This window comes from Tinamus guttatus, unplaced genomic scaffold (genome assembly GCF_059628265.1).
Source record: "Tinamus guttatus ecotype Peru unplaced genomic scaffold, ASM5962826v1 Tinamus_guttatus_pri_ptg000156l, whole genome shotgun sequence".
In the NCBI taxonomy this organism is placed as follows: Eukaryota; Metazoa; Chordata; class Aves; order Tinamiformes; family Tinamidae; genus Tinamus; species Tinamus guttatus.
Window position 1 is genome coordinate 654,499 of NW_028288690.1, and position 14,784 is coordinate 669,282.

The following is a 14,784-nucleotide window of genomic DNA, read 5'->3' on the forward strand; positions in this document are numbered from 1 at the left end:
CTGTTAACACGCGTCTGACCCAGAGCGCGCGTCGGGAAAGGTATTGAAAACTGGGAACGGAGTTACTGCAATTGAAATGTCAACTCGGCAACTGACCTGTAAACTCGCGTAAGACTCGGGAATACGTGGATATGAGTATTTAAAATATTTCTAGAGGAAAAAAAGGGGGGGGGGCGGGGGGAGTTAGGGAAAGCACGTGGAAAGGCCGCGGGGCAAGAGGCGGCGGCAGCAGCGCGGGCGGGAGGCGGCGGCCGCGTGAATCCAGTCCGGGTTTTGGCGCCGGGGCCGCGGGGTAGCAGCGGCGGCGGCGGCAGCAGCAGGAGCGGAGCGGAGCGCGCCCCGGCCCCGTCCCCGTCCCCGTCCCCGTCCCCGTCGCTGCGCGCCGCGCTCGCAGGGCGCGCCCGGGCAGGGGCCGAGCGGCGGGGCGGCCGCGCTCCCGCCTGGCCGCGCCCGCGGGCGCCCATGGCCGCGCCGCGCACGGCCCGCGCCGCCGCCGGGCGCCGCTGAGCGCCGCCGCCTCTGGCGCTCGGCGCCGCTGCCCGCAGGCTGCGCGGCGGGAGGCGGCGGCCGCGGGGCCGCGCCGTGCCGGGCCGCGCCGTGCCGCGCCGGGGGCAGCATGCAGGCGCGGCGCCTGGCCAAGCGCTGCAGCGCGGGCGGGCGGCGGCTGAGCGCGGCGCACGGCGAGCGGCCGCCTAAGCCCGAGAGCGCCTGGAGGCCGCCGCGGCGCGAGGGATCCGCCGCGGCGCTCGAGGAGGAGGACGAGGACGAGGAGGCGGCGGCCGAGGTGGAGGAGGAAGAGGAGGAGGAGGAGGGCGGCGGGGCGAGCCCCCCCGCCGCGCCCGGCCCGCACGGCAGGGGCCCCCTCAGGGGCAGCCTCAAGGTGCGTTCCCGCCGCGCGGGCGGCCGGGCCGGAGCGCGGGCGCTGGAGCGGGCGGCGGCGGCGGCCGGTGCCCGGGAGCCGCGGGCCGGGGCGGCGGTTGGAGCGGCCGCCCCGCCCCCCCTTCCCCTCTCCGCGCGGGCGGTTGGGGGCGCGGCCGTTGCGGGGCCATTGGGGGCGGTTGGGCCCGCGGCCGTTGCGGGGCCGGTGCGGGCGCGGCCCCGCGCTCAACAAGTCCCGGACAAAGCGGCAGGGAGGCAGCGGTAATGGCAGGGGGTGCGGGACAGCCCGCTGCTTCCCTCTCTCCCTCGCTCCTTCTTTCATTTTCCTAAACGCTAGAGGGGAAAATAACATTTTGGCAAAAGCTTTGGGGAAGGGGGAGCGGTTGAAACGGTCTGTGCCGGGGTGCGCGCGCAGGGAGTTGGGGCCGGGTGAGGTGCCGTTGGCGCGAGGTGCCCAGCTCGGCCCTGCCCGCGCCGGCCCTGCAGGGACAGGTACGTGCATGTCACCTGGCGCCGCGCCTGGCCCCAGCCTGCGGCCCGCCGGAGGCAGCCGCCGTGCGGGCGCTTCAGTGAGTGACTTTGGTGGCGTTTCGGTCTTGCAGCCCTACTTACGGGAAGTTTCCAAGTGTTGGAACCCCGCGCAGAGACCCAAAATGAAAATGGATTATTTGCATAGTCTGAATTGGGTGCTAGATGTGCGCAGGTGGGGATCCTGCAAATTTAGGCTTAATTATTTTATCGAGAGGGGCTCTCTGTAATTACTGTTCCCTTGGGATATGCCAGGATGGTAGAGTTCAATCTGTGTGCAGGTCTGCGGAAGATCAGTGTGATAGATATGCAGCGATTATGGCGAATTGATGTGTGTGAAAGGGCAAAGGGTATCCATTTTGGTTTGTTTTAATAGGCTGTGTAATGACTCTTAATTTAACAAGAGCTAGAGGTGCCTGTTGCAGTGCCTTTTTGACATTGGAGTCTTTCCTATATCCATAAGAAGGGCAAATGGAGAGCAGAGAAATTCAAGTTATCCCTCTGTTGTTTCAGAGAGTTTGATGCAGTGGTAACAGTAAATAAATCTGACCAAGTTCGGTCACTGGGCTCTCTGGCTAACTGTTCAGTGAGGTTGTCAAGTACCATGACGTAGCGTTATGGTCTGCAGGGGTCAGGCCAGCGTATCTCCAAACGCTGACACGCTGGTCCTGCGTTGTCACTGCAAAGCTATCAATGTGATGCTTGAACTGCAGCCTGGGAACGATGGGTACCGTCGAAGCGTCTGGGGCCATGGGTCTCCTGACAGTGAAACTGCTACTGCTGCAAAAACTTAAGAGAACATTATCCTTTGCATTTCATAGGAGAAGCAAGTAATGCTGAATTCCCAAATGGAGAACTGCAATCTGAAATATCATTTGGATTGCATAGCTATAATCTGTGTAAAATAAGAGTTATCTGAGTATATTGTTTTTTCTGCCAGCGCTTATCACACTTTCAAAGAGTAGGTCTGTTAACAAAAAGTGAGATAGTTGGGCTATCTTTCTTGCACTTAAGAGCATATGTTCACATAGGAACATGTACTTATTCCCCTGGAAACTAAATCTGCCTCACAGGTGAGATGACTGAAGTAATGTATAGCAGGCTCATTTTAGTATACAGAATCTTCTTTTAGTGTACAGAATCAAATCTTCTGTGTGTAATAGTTCAGTAAATAGGTGCTGGCATTTGCTCTCTTTAGAAGAGTATTTCTGACTCATGACATGCTCAATTTTTGGTTCCGGTATTTACACTACTAAGTACAGTAAAGAATGGAAATTGTTATAATTTAACATTTTAAAGAAATTACAGCATCTTTGCTTTGTGTTTATTTCTTTAGGGAATAATAGTGTAGGCAGATTAAAGGTGAATTAAGTAGATAAAAACAAATGCAGAGGACTGACTGCAAAACTGAGAGGATAATAGGCCTTGCACAGTACATCTGTGCCCTTGGTAAAATGGCATTTTACATCTTGACTTTTCACAAAATGACTTCCAGAGTGCATCACAGCAGCCCAGTTCAGTGTGGATACAAGTGTGGATGAGTGTATCATGGAACCTGTGAACTGGAGCTGGTAATTTTAAAAAAGTTCCTGAGACTTTTCATTTTGATGTGAAGTTATTTGGGCCATCAAGCCTCACAGCCATGGTTTTTTGTTGTTGTTGGTGGTGGTTTTTTTTTTTTTTTTTTTTTGGAGGGAAGTCTTCTGCATGCCCTGGATAGTTGCATCCAGTTTCTGCTTCTCTCAAATATGTGGAGAGAAATAGGAAGTAGTAGTTCCCCAATACAAGTCTTTTCTTTCCAAGGCTTGTATTTGGGCAAAAAGAATGTTTTGCTTGATTAGCAAGGGTTATATCATTTAGCTTTCATATGTGCATGAAATATATTCTAACAGGCTGTATGCGAGATGCAGAATTCTTCAAGCACTAGTTTTACTTGGTGATGGAGAGATCTCAAAAACTCTTTAGGAGGTTACATACAAGCTTAAAAATAAACTGAAATGTTCCCTCTCAGACTAATAATGGTGATAACAGTCTTAAGGAAAATGAATTTATAATGTCATAATTCCTGGTCTGACCTTGGAGCCTGTTATGTGGGTCTTGCTACAAACGCAGAACAGATAATATTGCTCCATGTTCTGGAAAGTTGAAGGGTAGCACCCGAGCTAATAACCAGCTATTGGCAGGCAGTGCAAGACAAGGAAACTGTAAGACAGCATCAGCAGATTAAAACCAGGAGCTCAGCCGTGTGTTGGTAAGTAAACAACACATTTATTTTTTAAGTTTCAAGCTTATAGTTTCCTTGGCTGAAACTGCGGCTAATGAGGTTGATATGGAAGCTGTGCAGCTAGACTTGGGACTTTTCTTCCTGATTAGAAATAAGAAGTTTATATGTGAGTGGAGGCAGAGATGGGGGTGGTGAGATTGTAAAGTGTTTTTTTTTTTTTTTTTTTCTCCGCTCTCCCATAACTCAGAATGAATGGAAATAATGTGGTGGGTTTTTTTATGTATTTTTTCCTTTTTTTTTTTTTCACGAAGAGCAGATATAACCATATTGCCCTTAAAAGGAACTGTGTTACTGTATTTGAAAACTGGTTATGTGAGAATAGAGAGGTATAATGGAGTCACGAATCTTGGTTCTTATTTGTTAGACCGTTTGCAGTCTAGGATGAATTCAAGTTAGGATGACAAATGCAGGTCATGACTGTGCAGGCTCTGCCTCCATGTATGCAGTGCAGCCTGTTAGACATGTGCATGCAGCTCTGTCTTCCTGTGTTTGAGAACTAAGTGTTCGAGAACTAAGTGTGGAAGCAGTGTCCTTCATGGACCCATCAGCAACATTTGCAACATGTTATGCTGAATGTAGGGGCTCACAGACCATCTGTGCCTGGCCTGGCTTGTCCCTATGCTGCTCTTTCTAGCCTTGCCTCTGACTCAAGTTCACCAGGAAGCCTCACAGGTCTGTAGCTCACCTTTGTATGCTCAAATTCTCCTCGACCATGTATTTTCCCAGCTGTTAAATTTGATCACTGAAGTGCGCTGGAGTTTCTGAAGGCACCAAAGAGATCTGAAAAGACCATGGGATTAACCTGTGTCTCGATGTCTGCTGCTTGGCCACATCAGAGGCTGGGATTTTGGCTGCTTGGGTTGTAGAGAACTTGCTGGTCCCAGCGGGTGTCTGCTCTGGAAATACTCTTGGGATTGAGCAAGGGGGTGGTGGTTGTTTTTTTTCCCCTCAGGATGAGAATGCTTGTTGGCTTTCTGATCCTTACCCTTGAATATCTGTAATACTTTCAAGTGATTTATTGAATGACTGATGGCTAAAAGTAGTAAGCGGCTTGACCCTTCCTACTACTTGAGGTCAATCAAGTGAGTAGAAAAGAATACTGGGCTAAGAGAAACTGTGATCGCTATCTCTGTTTATTTCAGAAGATTAAATGGCAAGTGTGCAGTAAATAAAAAGTGTGTTAACTTCTGCGGTGTTCCCTAGATTCCTGGGCTTGTGTTTGACATCTTGAACTGCGGGCTGTTGCGGAGCGGAGCGTGTAAGCGTTTAACACTACCAGCAGCGATGAACGCGCTGCGGTTTGATTGCTCTCACCGTTCAGGCAACTTGCCAAACTCTCCCATCTGAAATGATGGTTGTGGTGACATTTTTCTCATTGTATTAAAAAGTACATGTGTGGGTGGTATTTGTTGTTTGACAACAACACTAATGAAGACAGGAAGCTGAACAACTTCTAGTAGTTGAACTGTGGATAAAAAACACAGATCTTTTTGCTGTTTCTATAAGGGACAAAGACTCCAACTTCCATAAAATCCTAACAGAGCTGAAGTTGGTGGGGAAAAAAAAATCCCACTAATGTAAACAGAATGGGAATTTAGCCCAATTACTTAACCACATGTGAATCCATTAGTCTCCTAAAACCTTTCCACAGCAGCCCTTGTAAGTTTTAAGTATTGCTTCTAACCATAGGGGACAGTTACAATTACTGGACACAGCAAAGAAGTAAAACGTCTCCATGATTACATACTGAAGTGTGAAATTATACGGCCCATCATTTTGCCATCTTTAGTTTTTTTTTTTTTTTAACGTAATGGCAAAAAGGTTACTTGACCTTTAGAGAGGCAGTGCAATTATGACAAGCAATCATAAGATCGGATGATTACTTTAAAAATCTTTCTGCTTCAGCAGATGAAGTGGCTAATGCTTGTATCCTACTGACATAGAGAAGAAATTTTGATAACCTCATATAAGTGCGATGTTGTAAAGTTGTTAGCAAAACATTTAAGCTAACATACACACATATCTCTTCGAAACAACCAAAGGTACTGTGTTTGGATTAAAAATGTCTTTGCATGTTTTTTTCGCAAGTCCTTTTTAATTGATTACTAATGTAAGTACTGTCAAAGGAAATTCTGAAACCTATTTATTACCGCATTCTATGGCTTCAGGGATAACTACTGCTAATTAGTGTTCTCACACAAGACAAAGCTCCTCAATCCTGCTTCTCTGTGTAGTTAAATGGATGTTTCTACTGCCACATCTCCCACTCAGCGAGGAAAACTGACATTGCTTTTACCTGCAGCCACACATAACTTTAGGAGAACCTCTTAACTGGTAGCTGTGCATGTGTCCAGGGACACCGACTTTGCTGCATCCTGTACTTTTTTTTTTGGCCAACCCAGCCTGCAATTTCTGTCTCTATTGGCTCTTCTATGGACAGCCCAAACCGAGCCCTTAGCATTATAGAATGCCCGAGCATGTTCACCAGGTGTTGGGGAGGTGAGAAGACTAAGTTATATCACAGGGTATTTCCCCATCACAAAGCTGGGCACCAATGCCACTTGAAAATGTGATAATTGGTTTAGTTAAACTTACTCTTTGTGAAGCCAATATTTGGAAGAACCAAATAGGGCTTTCCCTCCCTGGCTAAGCAAGTCCCTTTAACTTCCCAAGAGTTCAATACTTAGCATACTTAGCAGTGCTTAAAATGCAATAAAAAGATTACTAGGTGAAAAAATGTTTCTGGCAAATCACTTTCCGCTTGTTCAAGGCTTTCCAAGCTAGTATCTAACATTTTAGAAATCTAGGGGCAATTTTTTGTTGTTATTGTTTGTTCGAAGAAAAAAGAAAATAGAGTTTAAGTCCTCTTCTGAGATTTCTGAAAGCCTTCCAGAAATTTCTGTTTATGGCGGACAGCTCAGAGTGAAATCCAGCTATCCGAGTTTTCAGCAATTCAGAGAGTTGGAGTGTATTTTTTAATTATAAGCATTGCAACCAAATTTTGAAAATGGACTTATTCAATAATTAGTTTTATTAATCATTAGTATTTTGTAATTATTATGGCATTTGGAAAATTATTTGTAATTATTATCGTATTTGAAAAAGGAAACTTCCAACTTTCACGTCTTTATCCCTGTGATCATGCATTAGAGGAAAAAATGACACATTAGGTGAAAATTAATTTTAGTTCAGAACCAAAAAAGATGTATGCAAATGGCCATGAATTCCTAGTTTTCTTATGTCTTTCCCCCTCTTTTCCAGTGTTATTACCAGCTCACTCTCCAGTCTCACATTTATGCTTCTTTAGTCCTCACAGAAAGTTTTGTACACAAAATAGCATTTCCAATGTCTTAAGTTGATGATTGTTCACTATGGGGTACAAGAGATACTCACATTTGAAAACCTGATACTTATCTGGGTATGTGCTTAGAGCGTGTTTTGGTCATTCATTTGCATTTATGCTGTATAATTCAGGAGTACCTTATGTTGGTGCTGGCGGACACACTTTTTGTGGGTATATTAATGTATAGCCAGGTAAGTACAGACATACACGATAAAATGGAAGGATAGCAACTTCTCACTTACTCTAGCTGTTGCACCATTATCAATCCTTCCAATATAAATGTTTAGATTTGTATTTTAATAATAAAAATGTATATACTCTAGACAATTTGGTATTCATTCAGATGATGGGGATACAGATTTTGTCCTAGCCAGGTTGAAAATGAATACTGTGGTCCCACGTAGGTATTGGAGAGAGCACTTTCAGTGATCTCAAAATGCATTTTCTTTTGTAGTGTTGGAGAGCAGCAGTTTACAAATGCTCAAAGTGAATAGATTGATATAGTTTGTGTGTAATGAGCAACCACTCGTGAAGCAAGCAATTAAATGCAAAGTATACTCCAAAATGTAATAACGCATTGAAATTCAGGGCAGAGTACTCCCAAGCATCAGTGCAACAATCTGTCTTACCTCTTTGTGTTCCTGTATGAATAGAAATTTGTGGAGGAATAGGAATTCAGTTTGTACAATGCTATCTTTCCTTCCAGTGATAATGCTCTTTTGAGGTGGAAAAATCATACTGTTCTTATGTAGGAACTCTTTTAAGAGAACTTGAACTGGAAATATGGTGCAAAGTAGTAAGAATAAAACTTTTATTCTTTTGGGGATTTAGTGTAAATATATAGATGTTTTACTTGTGCACTTATCTCGGAAGGTTCAGTGTTTCTCACTGCTGCTTGTTGTACTTTGCTGTGAGCTTTACCCATTATTTCTGTCTCATTCAGAAAAATAGGTAGACTTGTCCTTATTCCAAAACATATCCTCACTGTTGCAGGTAGGACTGTGCCTGAAAATAGACTTACAGCTATTGACCTCTTATTTTGGTCAAATAATATTCATTTGATTATTGTTTGTGTGCATTAATACTTTTCATTAATGCTGCTTAACTGAAATATATTGACTCCTGTTTCTTCTCCCTCATCAAGCTACATTTTTATTCTGTAGCAGATCAGAAATGGTGTTAAAGCCTCATATAAAAAGAAGCTCATTACTTTTGTTTTCTTACCAGACTGAATTTTTACGAGTGGTCCATACCACACAGCATGTTTACATCTCTTTTAGAAAATGGAAACAGATGGTCATAAAACCAGGATGGAAAAATTGCCTATAAAATACAATAGAGGCGTATTGCAGGTTGGCCAGTGCTGAACTGTCTTATCACTGGTAGTTTCTTTACTCTTAAATGGAATTAGACCAACTGATTATGTAGTGACTTGAGTAGAAATTAGGAATCCTTATCTTTAAGTCCTGTCTTTAGCTATGTGGTTTTAATGTTGCAAGTCCATCTGGTTAAAATGTTTTAATATGGACAGTGTAGATTTATCTAAAGTAGGGACAGTGTGTTGAGTGATTATCCTTTTAAAAAAGAAAAACATTTCTGAGACTGGAAATCAACTATTGCAGCATAGGCGAGAGAGTGGTGGTTTTGGGAGCGCCATGGGCACTCAATCCACTTACGACTTGTTTGGGTGCCAGTTGAAGTTTTAGGATTGAGAGAGGAAAGGAAATTTTTTGGGGGGGAGGGGAAAGGGTGAACGTGGTAGTGGCATCAGGAACAGCAGCTAGTTTCCCAAAGCATATTTGTAGTAGGATCTTATTATGAGTTTTGGATGCAGTTAAGTTTCATACAGATGCTTCTCTCTCCCCATGCGCTATTTTTTATAAGTTTTAGGAGTGCTCTTTCTTTTGTAAAACAAGCCCTTTAGCCTGTATGAAATAAATATAATGGCATAAAGAGGTCGCAGCCCCGAGATTACTTAATTTAGCCAGCTGAATCCTGGGATTCAAGCCGTGTCAGGAGAGCTGGGAGGAAAGGCCCAAGTCAGCGAGCATGCCCAGAGGCCGGAGCACCCAGCTGGACTCCCGCTCCCGTCCCGTTATCCGACAGCAGGATGTGAGCTGTGCTCTGCAAAGCTGCCGTTTGCTGGGTTGCGTCTTGGCACACAGATGCAGTCGCACGCGCCACCGGCTTTTCAGCTGGCGTAAGATAAAGTAGCTTCACTGAGGAAGCTGCATTGAGTTGCATGGTTAGATGCTGTTGCTCTTCAGTTAAATGCTGCTCCATGCTGTCCAGCTGCTTTCGTTCTGTGCAGTTCCACCATAGTCACTGCCCACAGCCCAGTGTCTTGTTGGTAAATTAGCCTGGGAGTTGTTTATAAAACTAATAGCAAAGTATGCACAGTATGCAGAAGTGATTGTCTTGCTGTTAGTACTGATTTGTGTAGGCCATCGCAAACCGTGTTAAAAATAAGGTCAGTGCCACCAATGTTCCCACCTGTATTGCACAAGAAAGAGAGAGCTTTGAAAGAGCTTAGGTGGGAGTCAGTTCTTACATCTGAAGATGTGTTTCTCTATATTTGGATCATGTATAGATAAGTGCAGCTAATATTTTGGGGAGTAATAGTTTGCATAGTATAGGACATCTGTTAAATGCTATTGAACTACTGAAAATAACATTTTAAGCAGCAGTATGTCAGAAGCAAGGGAAGGAGCTAAAGCCCAGTCCTGTTGTACTCAAGAGATTCCACGTGTTGGATTTCGTCCTTTAAGTTTGCACGCAGATGGTACCAGATAGGTCTGCTTATTGTAGTGTTTCCTGATCCTTTGGCTCAATACTTGACCTGTTTAATCGGGAAATGACTGAGGAACAAAAAGATTATTTGCTGTTCAGGGCAAAGTCCAAGCTCAAATTTAATTGGAGTAAAAATTTTACTGCACCGTGGTCATCTAATCAGTGAGAAGCTTTTGGGCATAGGAAAAAATGACTGTAAATGTGTTTACTCAGAAGTTTTAGGAAAAATTGCATTCTAAAGAAAAAGTGCTTTAAATTCCCTAAAACTTGTGTTGATGTTGAGCATGCCTTAATTTGGGCAGGACTTGGATTGCAGTCATGTGGTCCTGTTTGGAGTGTGTGAATTTCAAGACTGGTAACCTGGTTATTTACCAAATGTAAATTTTTATAGGCAGGTTAAGATGGCTAATACTATGAAAATTATAAAGAAAAGTGTGGTAATCATTTAGTCTTAATGTGGAATAGTAAATTTTTCAAATTAAAAATACTACTGGAACAAGGAAAAAAATCCTAAAAATATAACCTCAACCTAAATATATGCCATTGTCTTGGCAACCTCAAAACAGAAGTTAAAATTATTTCTTCCCTTCAGTAAATTTTCTGCTTAGAAACCAAAGCAAGCAGCTTCTTTCAGGTTTTGCAGGGACAGGTTACCAAACTCTCCAGTTAGCTCGTGTGTTGGGGTAGGGCTGCCACAACACCAAACCACGGAGCTCAGAGCACGAGTGTTTCCAAGTGAAGAGGGAGAGATGACTCCATGACCCTGAAAGTTCAGGTCTTTGAAGCAGTTCCTAAAAATAGTCTTGCTGTTAGATGCTGAAAACTTGGAGTGAATGGGAAGGCCCACCACATAAAGAAGCATTTAAAAAAATAATGCAATGGAAGGCCTAAAGAAAGAGCAGAATCTGAGTAATATCCACATGTGAGAACTGAGCTGTATGGGTGAAGATAGGGAGAGCAATGAACTGTCATTTCCAAGCAGTGGCAGATCAAAAGGTTTCACTTATCCAATGACAGAGGAGGGGAGTTAGCAAAGGGATGGGGGGGGTAACAAAACCAGTTGCAGACGGAAACAAAGTTAGAGCTGAAAAAGGCTCTATAGAACATTTCTATAGAACATTTATAACTGTTACATTTCTATAACCAAAATGCAAACTTTCAAGCAATGTCAGTTGCCTGAGGCCAGTTTACAAAGCACTTGATTGAAAGCAAGTTGAAAATTACATATAGCTTGAGGGTGAAATTATGCAGTGAACTATATAGAAAAGCAGTTACCTTGGTATCATTCAAACATGCCTTTTTCTATAAGTCATTGTGTGGATATGGAAAAACACTAGAAGATTTTATCAAGTGTGGATACTGGAGGCAATAAGGTAGCAAGTGCTGTGGTATGATGAGAGGAATAGCCAAACCATCATCAAACAAGATAATCCTATAGTTTAACAATAACTGCCCAACAAATGAAAGAGAAATGCAAAGTGCCAGAAGTTAAAATCAATTGATATTATTATGTTAACTGCTCCCTGAGACAGGTTATATTTTGCGTGGACTAGACCTGCTGCTGCATTTTTGGTGAAATTTGTTATAGATTAATAGGACCACCAAAAGGCATATGTGAAAAAAGTTCCTGGTAAGAACAGTTAAAAAGCTTAATTGGAAAGATATATTAAGAATTGGCGTGTTATCTCTGTGCTGTGAGGGATCGTGGTGCGGAGCTTAAGGACTACAATGTTTTCATGGTTAAGGATCAAGGCATTTACCAAAACATGAAAAAGTCGATCAGTCAAGTTCCTGTGGCACTTGATGCTTTCTGAAAGGAACAGCGTCAACAGCTGGCTGCAAATGTGGTTGGATTTCCTGAAGAACAGTTTGTACCCTTTCAAATACAACAGATGTACCAAGTGGAAATTATTTGTATTTGCTGACAAACTGAAACCTGCTGAAGAGTGGACAATTGCAAAGCACTGACCAGTGAGTGGCATTCTTGACCTTCTGTTATGACCACCTGCTTCTAAAGTACAAAAGGCTCTTTATCTGAATCTTTTTCTTTATGCTATTAAGGGAAAGTTTAGAAAGATGGTAATAAATATTTTCAAACATTCATTGAAAACTGAGGAAGAGGGTTAGTATAGGCAGTGTACAGATTTGGTCTTCATTTTTAGTGTTCCAGCCAATGGGCCTGAACTGACTGGGTGCAGCTCTGCGGCGCTCTGAACACTTATATTTGTGTGGATTGGTCATTTTTTCAGCTTGACTGTCAAACGCTTCTATGGGTCTGACTATTAATTACATTGTACTGAAATAGGAAGACCAAACTGTAATTTGGATATCTATGAGTAGCATATGGAAAAGCTGGAGTGGGGGGAGTATGTGATGGTACGATGAGAGGTGATACTGTAGCAGTGGGGGATAGAATTCAACTTGTGTATGCAGCTTCCTTTGGTGTACTTGTACCTTTTTCTACTATTTATATTCATAAAGGGTCTGTTTCATTTTTGGTCTTGAAACAACTGCCAAAAGTTCTGCTATGGCAACACTAGAATAGGACATATAAAGTGATCTGTCCTGAGTGTTTACATGTTAGTGATGACATGTTTAGCGTACAGAGCTAAACAAAGTTACTTGGCAAGCCTGCATTTCTGTAGACTAAAAATAACTTGCGCCAGTTTTACACCTGCAAAGGTTTGAAAGTAGGGTCGTGGGGGAAGAACTTTTAAATATTTCTTTTTAAGTTTATAACTGTATTTACATGCATACATACATATAATCATTTTTTGCATGATAAAAAGGGGTATTAAAGTACCGTAGCTTAAATAGGAAGGGGTCTCTGCTTAATCTCACTTGGCAGAGTTCTGCTTTGTGCAGGCAGAGGTGGCTGCTACCCCAGTGCTTCTCTTGCTCTCCTGGCGAGTTAGCACTGCAGCTTCTAACAGGAAAGGCCCAGATGAGCAGAGGTAGCAGCACCAGCTCTTGCGTGTGGCACGTGTGCCCTGCAGGAGAAGCCCTGTATGTCTGGGAGGGAATGGGAGCCGAGAGGCTCAGGGAGCCGGGCCTGACTCCTTCAGGAGGGAAAGCAACTGGGATTTCTTTTGTATGAAGTTATGCAATACAGATGTATGTGCAGGAAGTATATATATGTCCTGTGGCTTAAAACATCCCAATTCATATACCTTTTTGATTTAGTATTAAGAGAAAATTGATTATTTTATCAAGCAGCCAAGAATTGCTTCTTTTCCTAGATTGTCCTCAAAGCTGGTGAGAAATTAATGCCAGTTTCAGGATTTATGAAGGGGGAAAAAAAAAAAGGTATTCTTTGATTCAAAGAGTTATTTAGAGGTAGTTTTTTCTGCTTTTCTCCTACTTTTTAGTAGAATTATAGGAAGGAAAATTTAATAATTGCTTTTATTTTTGCAGGCAGCCAGCATCAAGCGTGAAATGACCTTCCCTGCATTTCAACAGGAGGATGTAAAAACTGATACCAGTCAAAAACTGCCAGACCAACAGTTTCTCCTGTTTGCCACGAAGGAGGAAGATTTAAAAACAGCAGAGACCAAAAAAACAAGCAGAGTTCATGAGCATGAAAAGGAAACCACTCGCTCTATTTGTCTTCTTGAACAGAAGCGCAAGGTTGTTTCTTCAAATATTGATGTGCCTCCAGCAAGGTAAGGGAAGATTTTTTTTTCTTTATTTTGCTTTTAGTATTTTTAATGCAGTATTAGAGGCAAGTTTGATTACTGGTAAGACTGGTAATTCATTTCCAAACATTCATTTCCAAACAGTCCAAAGTCAATGAAATCTTGGCTACTTGTTGGAAAACTGCAAACACTAGTAGCAGGAGCTGAGATGGTCTGAAATGCAGCACTCTTGTGTTGCCTTGGCTTTGCAGTGTGGGAGCTGTGCAGAGCCTGCTGTGCTTCAGTCCACTGACCTGTAGTACCATAGTGTCTTCTGGAGGCTTGATACCAGTGAGTAAAGAAAGGGGTGGTGAGAAAGAAATAAAATTTCTCTTAGAAGAACAATGTATGTAGTCGAGATTTGTTTGTTACTTAATATAATCTACAGTGCCTGAGGCACCCGAGAAGTGTGTGTGTCTTAACCAGCAGAGGATGGTGCCAGCTTCACCTTGGCCTGACAAGCAGTGCTTTAAGTGAGAGAGATGAGAATCATTCTACCTGGTAGCATTTTTTATCATGCCTGCAGCCTCTTCTATCCCTGGCTAGACATACTCAGCTGGCTTGCAAAATAGTTTGTGAAATGAATTACTCAAGGAAGTATCAAGGAGGACCCAATGCAAAGAAATCAAATTTGTACAAAACAGCTTTTGGCAGGTATAATACTGCTTTTTCATTTCTTATTTTTTCAGGTTCTACTGTGAAGCTTACCTAAACTTTTGTGACCTCAGCACTTTCATCAGGCATTTTTAATTACTAACTATTTATAGGGAATTGTATGGAGAAAAAAAATATTTAACATGAGACTTGGTAGACATCACTGCAAAAAAAAAGTTTCTATATTTTAGGTGGAATTGTAGAGAACAAGAAACTGGCTAATGTTTTAAAGAAAAGGATCTAGAAAATAAGGAATCTAAAATATTCTGAACTTTGGGGAAGGACTGATTTGCTTTGAGAGTTAGAGAAAGAATAAATACCCTAGAAAATACTAGAATATCAGTACGAAATAAACATATTCAGATATACTAAGCAGATTAACAACTATCATTGGCAAAGTACTGACAGTGAAATGTGTACTTTATGTTGCAAGACAAAAAGTTGATGGGAGGTTATTTTTGTTCTTTGTTATTTTGTTTGTTGTTTGTCTTGGCATCAGTCTGCCTGCAAAGATTTTCTTAACCTACCTAGTAAATTTACTTATTCTTACTTTACAGAGAAATGCCTTTCAAGTTTATTTTTTATGGTGCCTCTTTAAAAATATATAGTCAAACTGAATATTTTGATACTTT

At 42.7% G+C, this 14,784-nt stretch overlaps 1 protein-coding gene across 2 annotated transcripts in view; it reads left to right on the forward strand.

Moving 5' to 3' along the window:
* Positions 1-616: 616 nt before the first annotated feature.
* ZNF704 (zinc finger protein 704) overlaps positions 617-14,784 on the forward strand; it is a 74,494-nt gene continuing 60,326 nt past the window's right edge. For both annotated transcript variants that reach the window (XM_088522737.1, XM_088522738.1), the window contains exons 1-2: positions 617-880; positions 13,239-13,486. In XM_088522737.1, coding sequence (XP_088378863.1) covers positions 617-880; positions 13,239-13,486 — 512 coding nt within the window. The remainder of the gene's footprint in view (positions 881-13,238; positions 13,487-14,784) is intronic.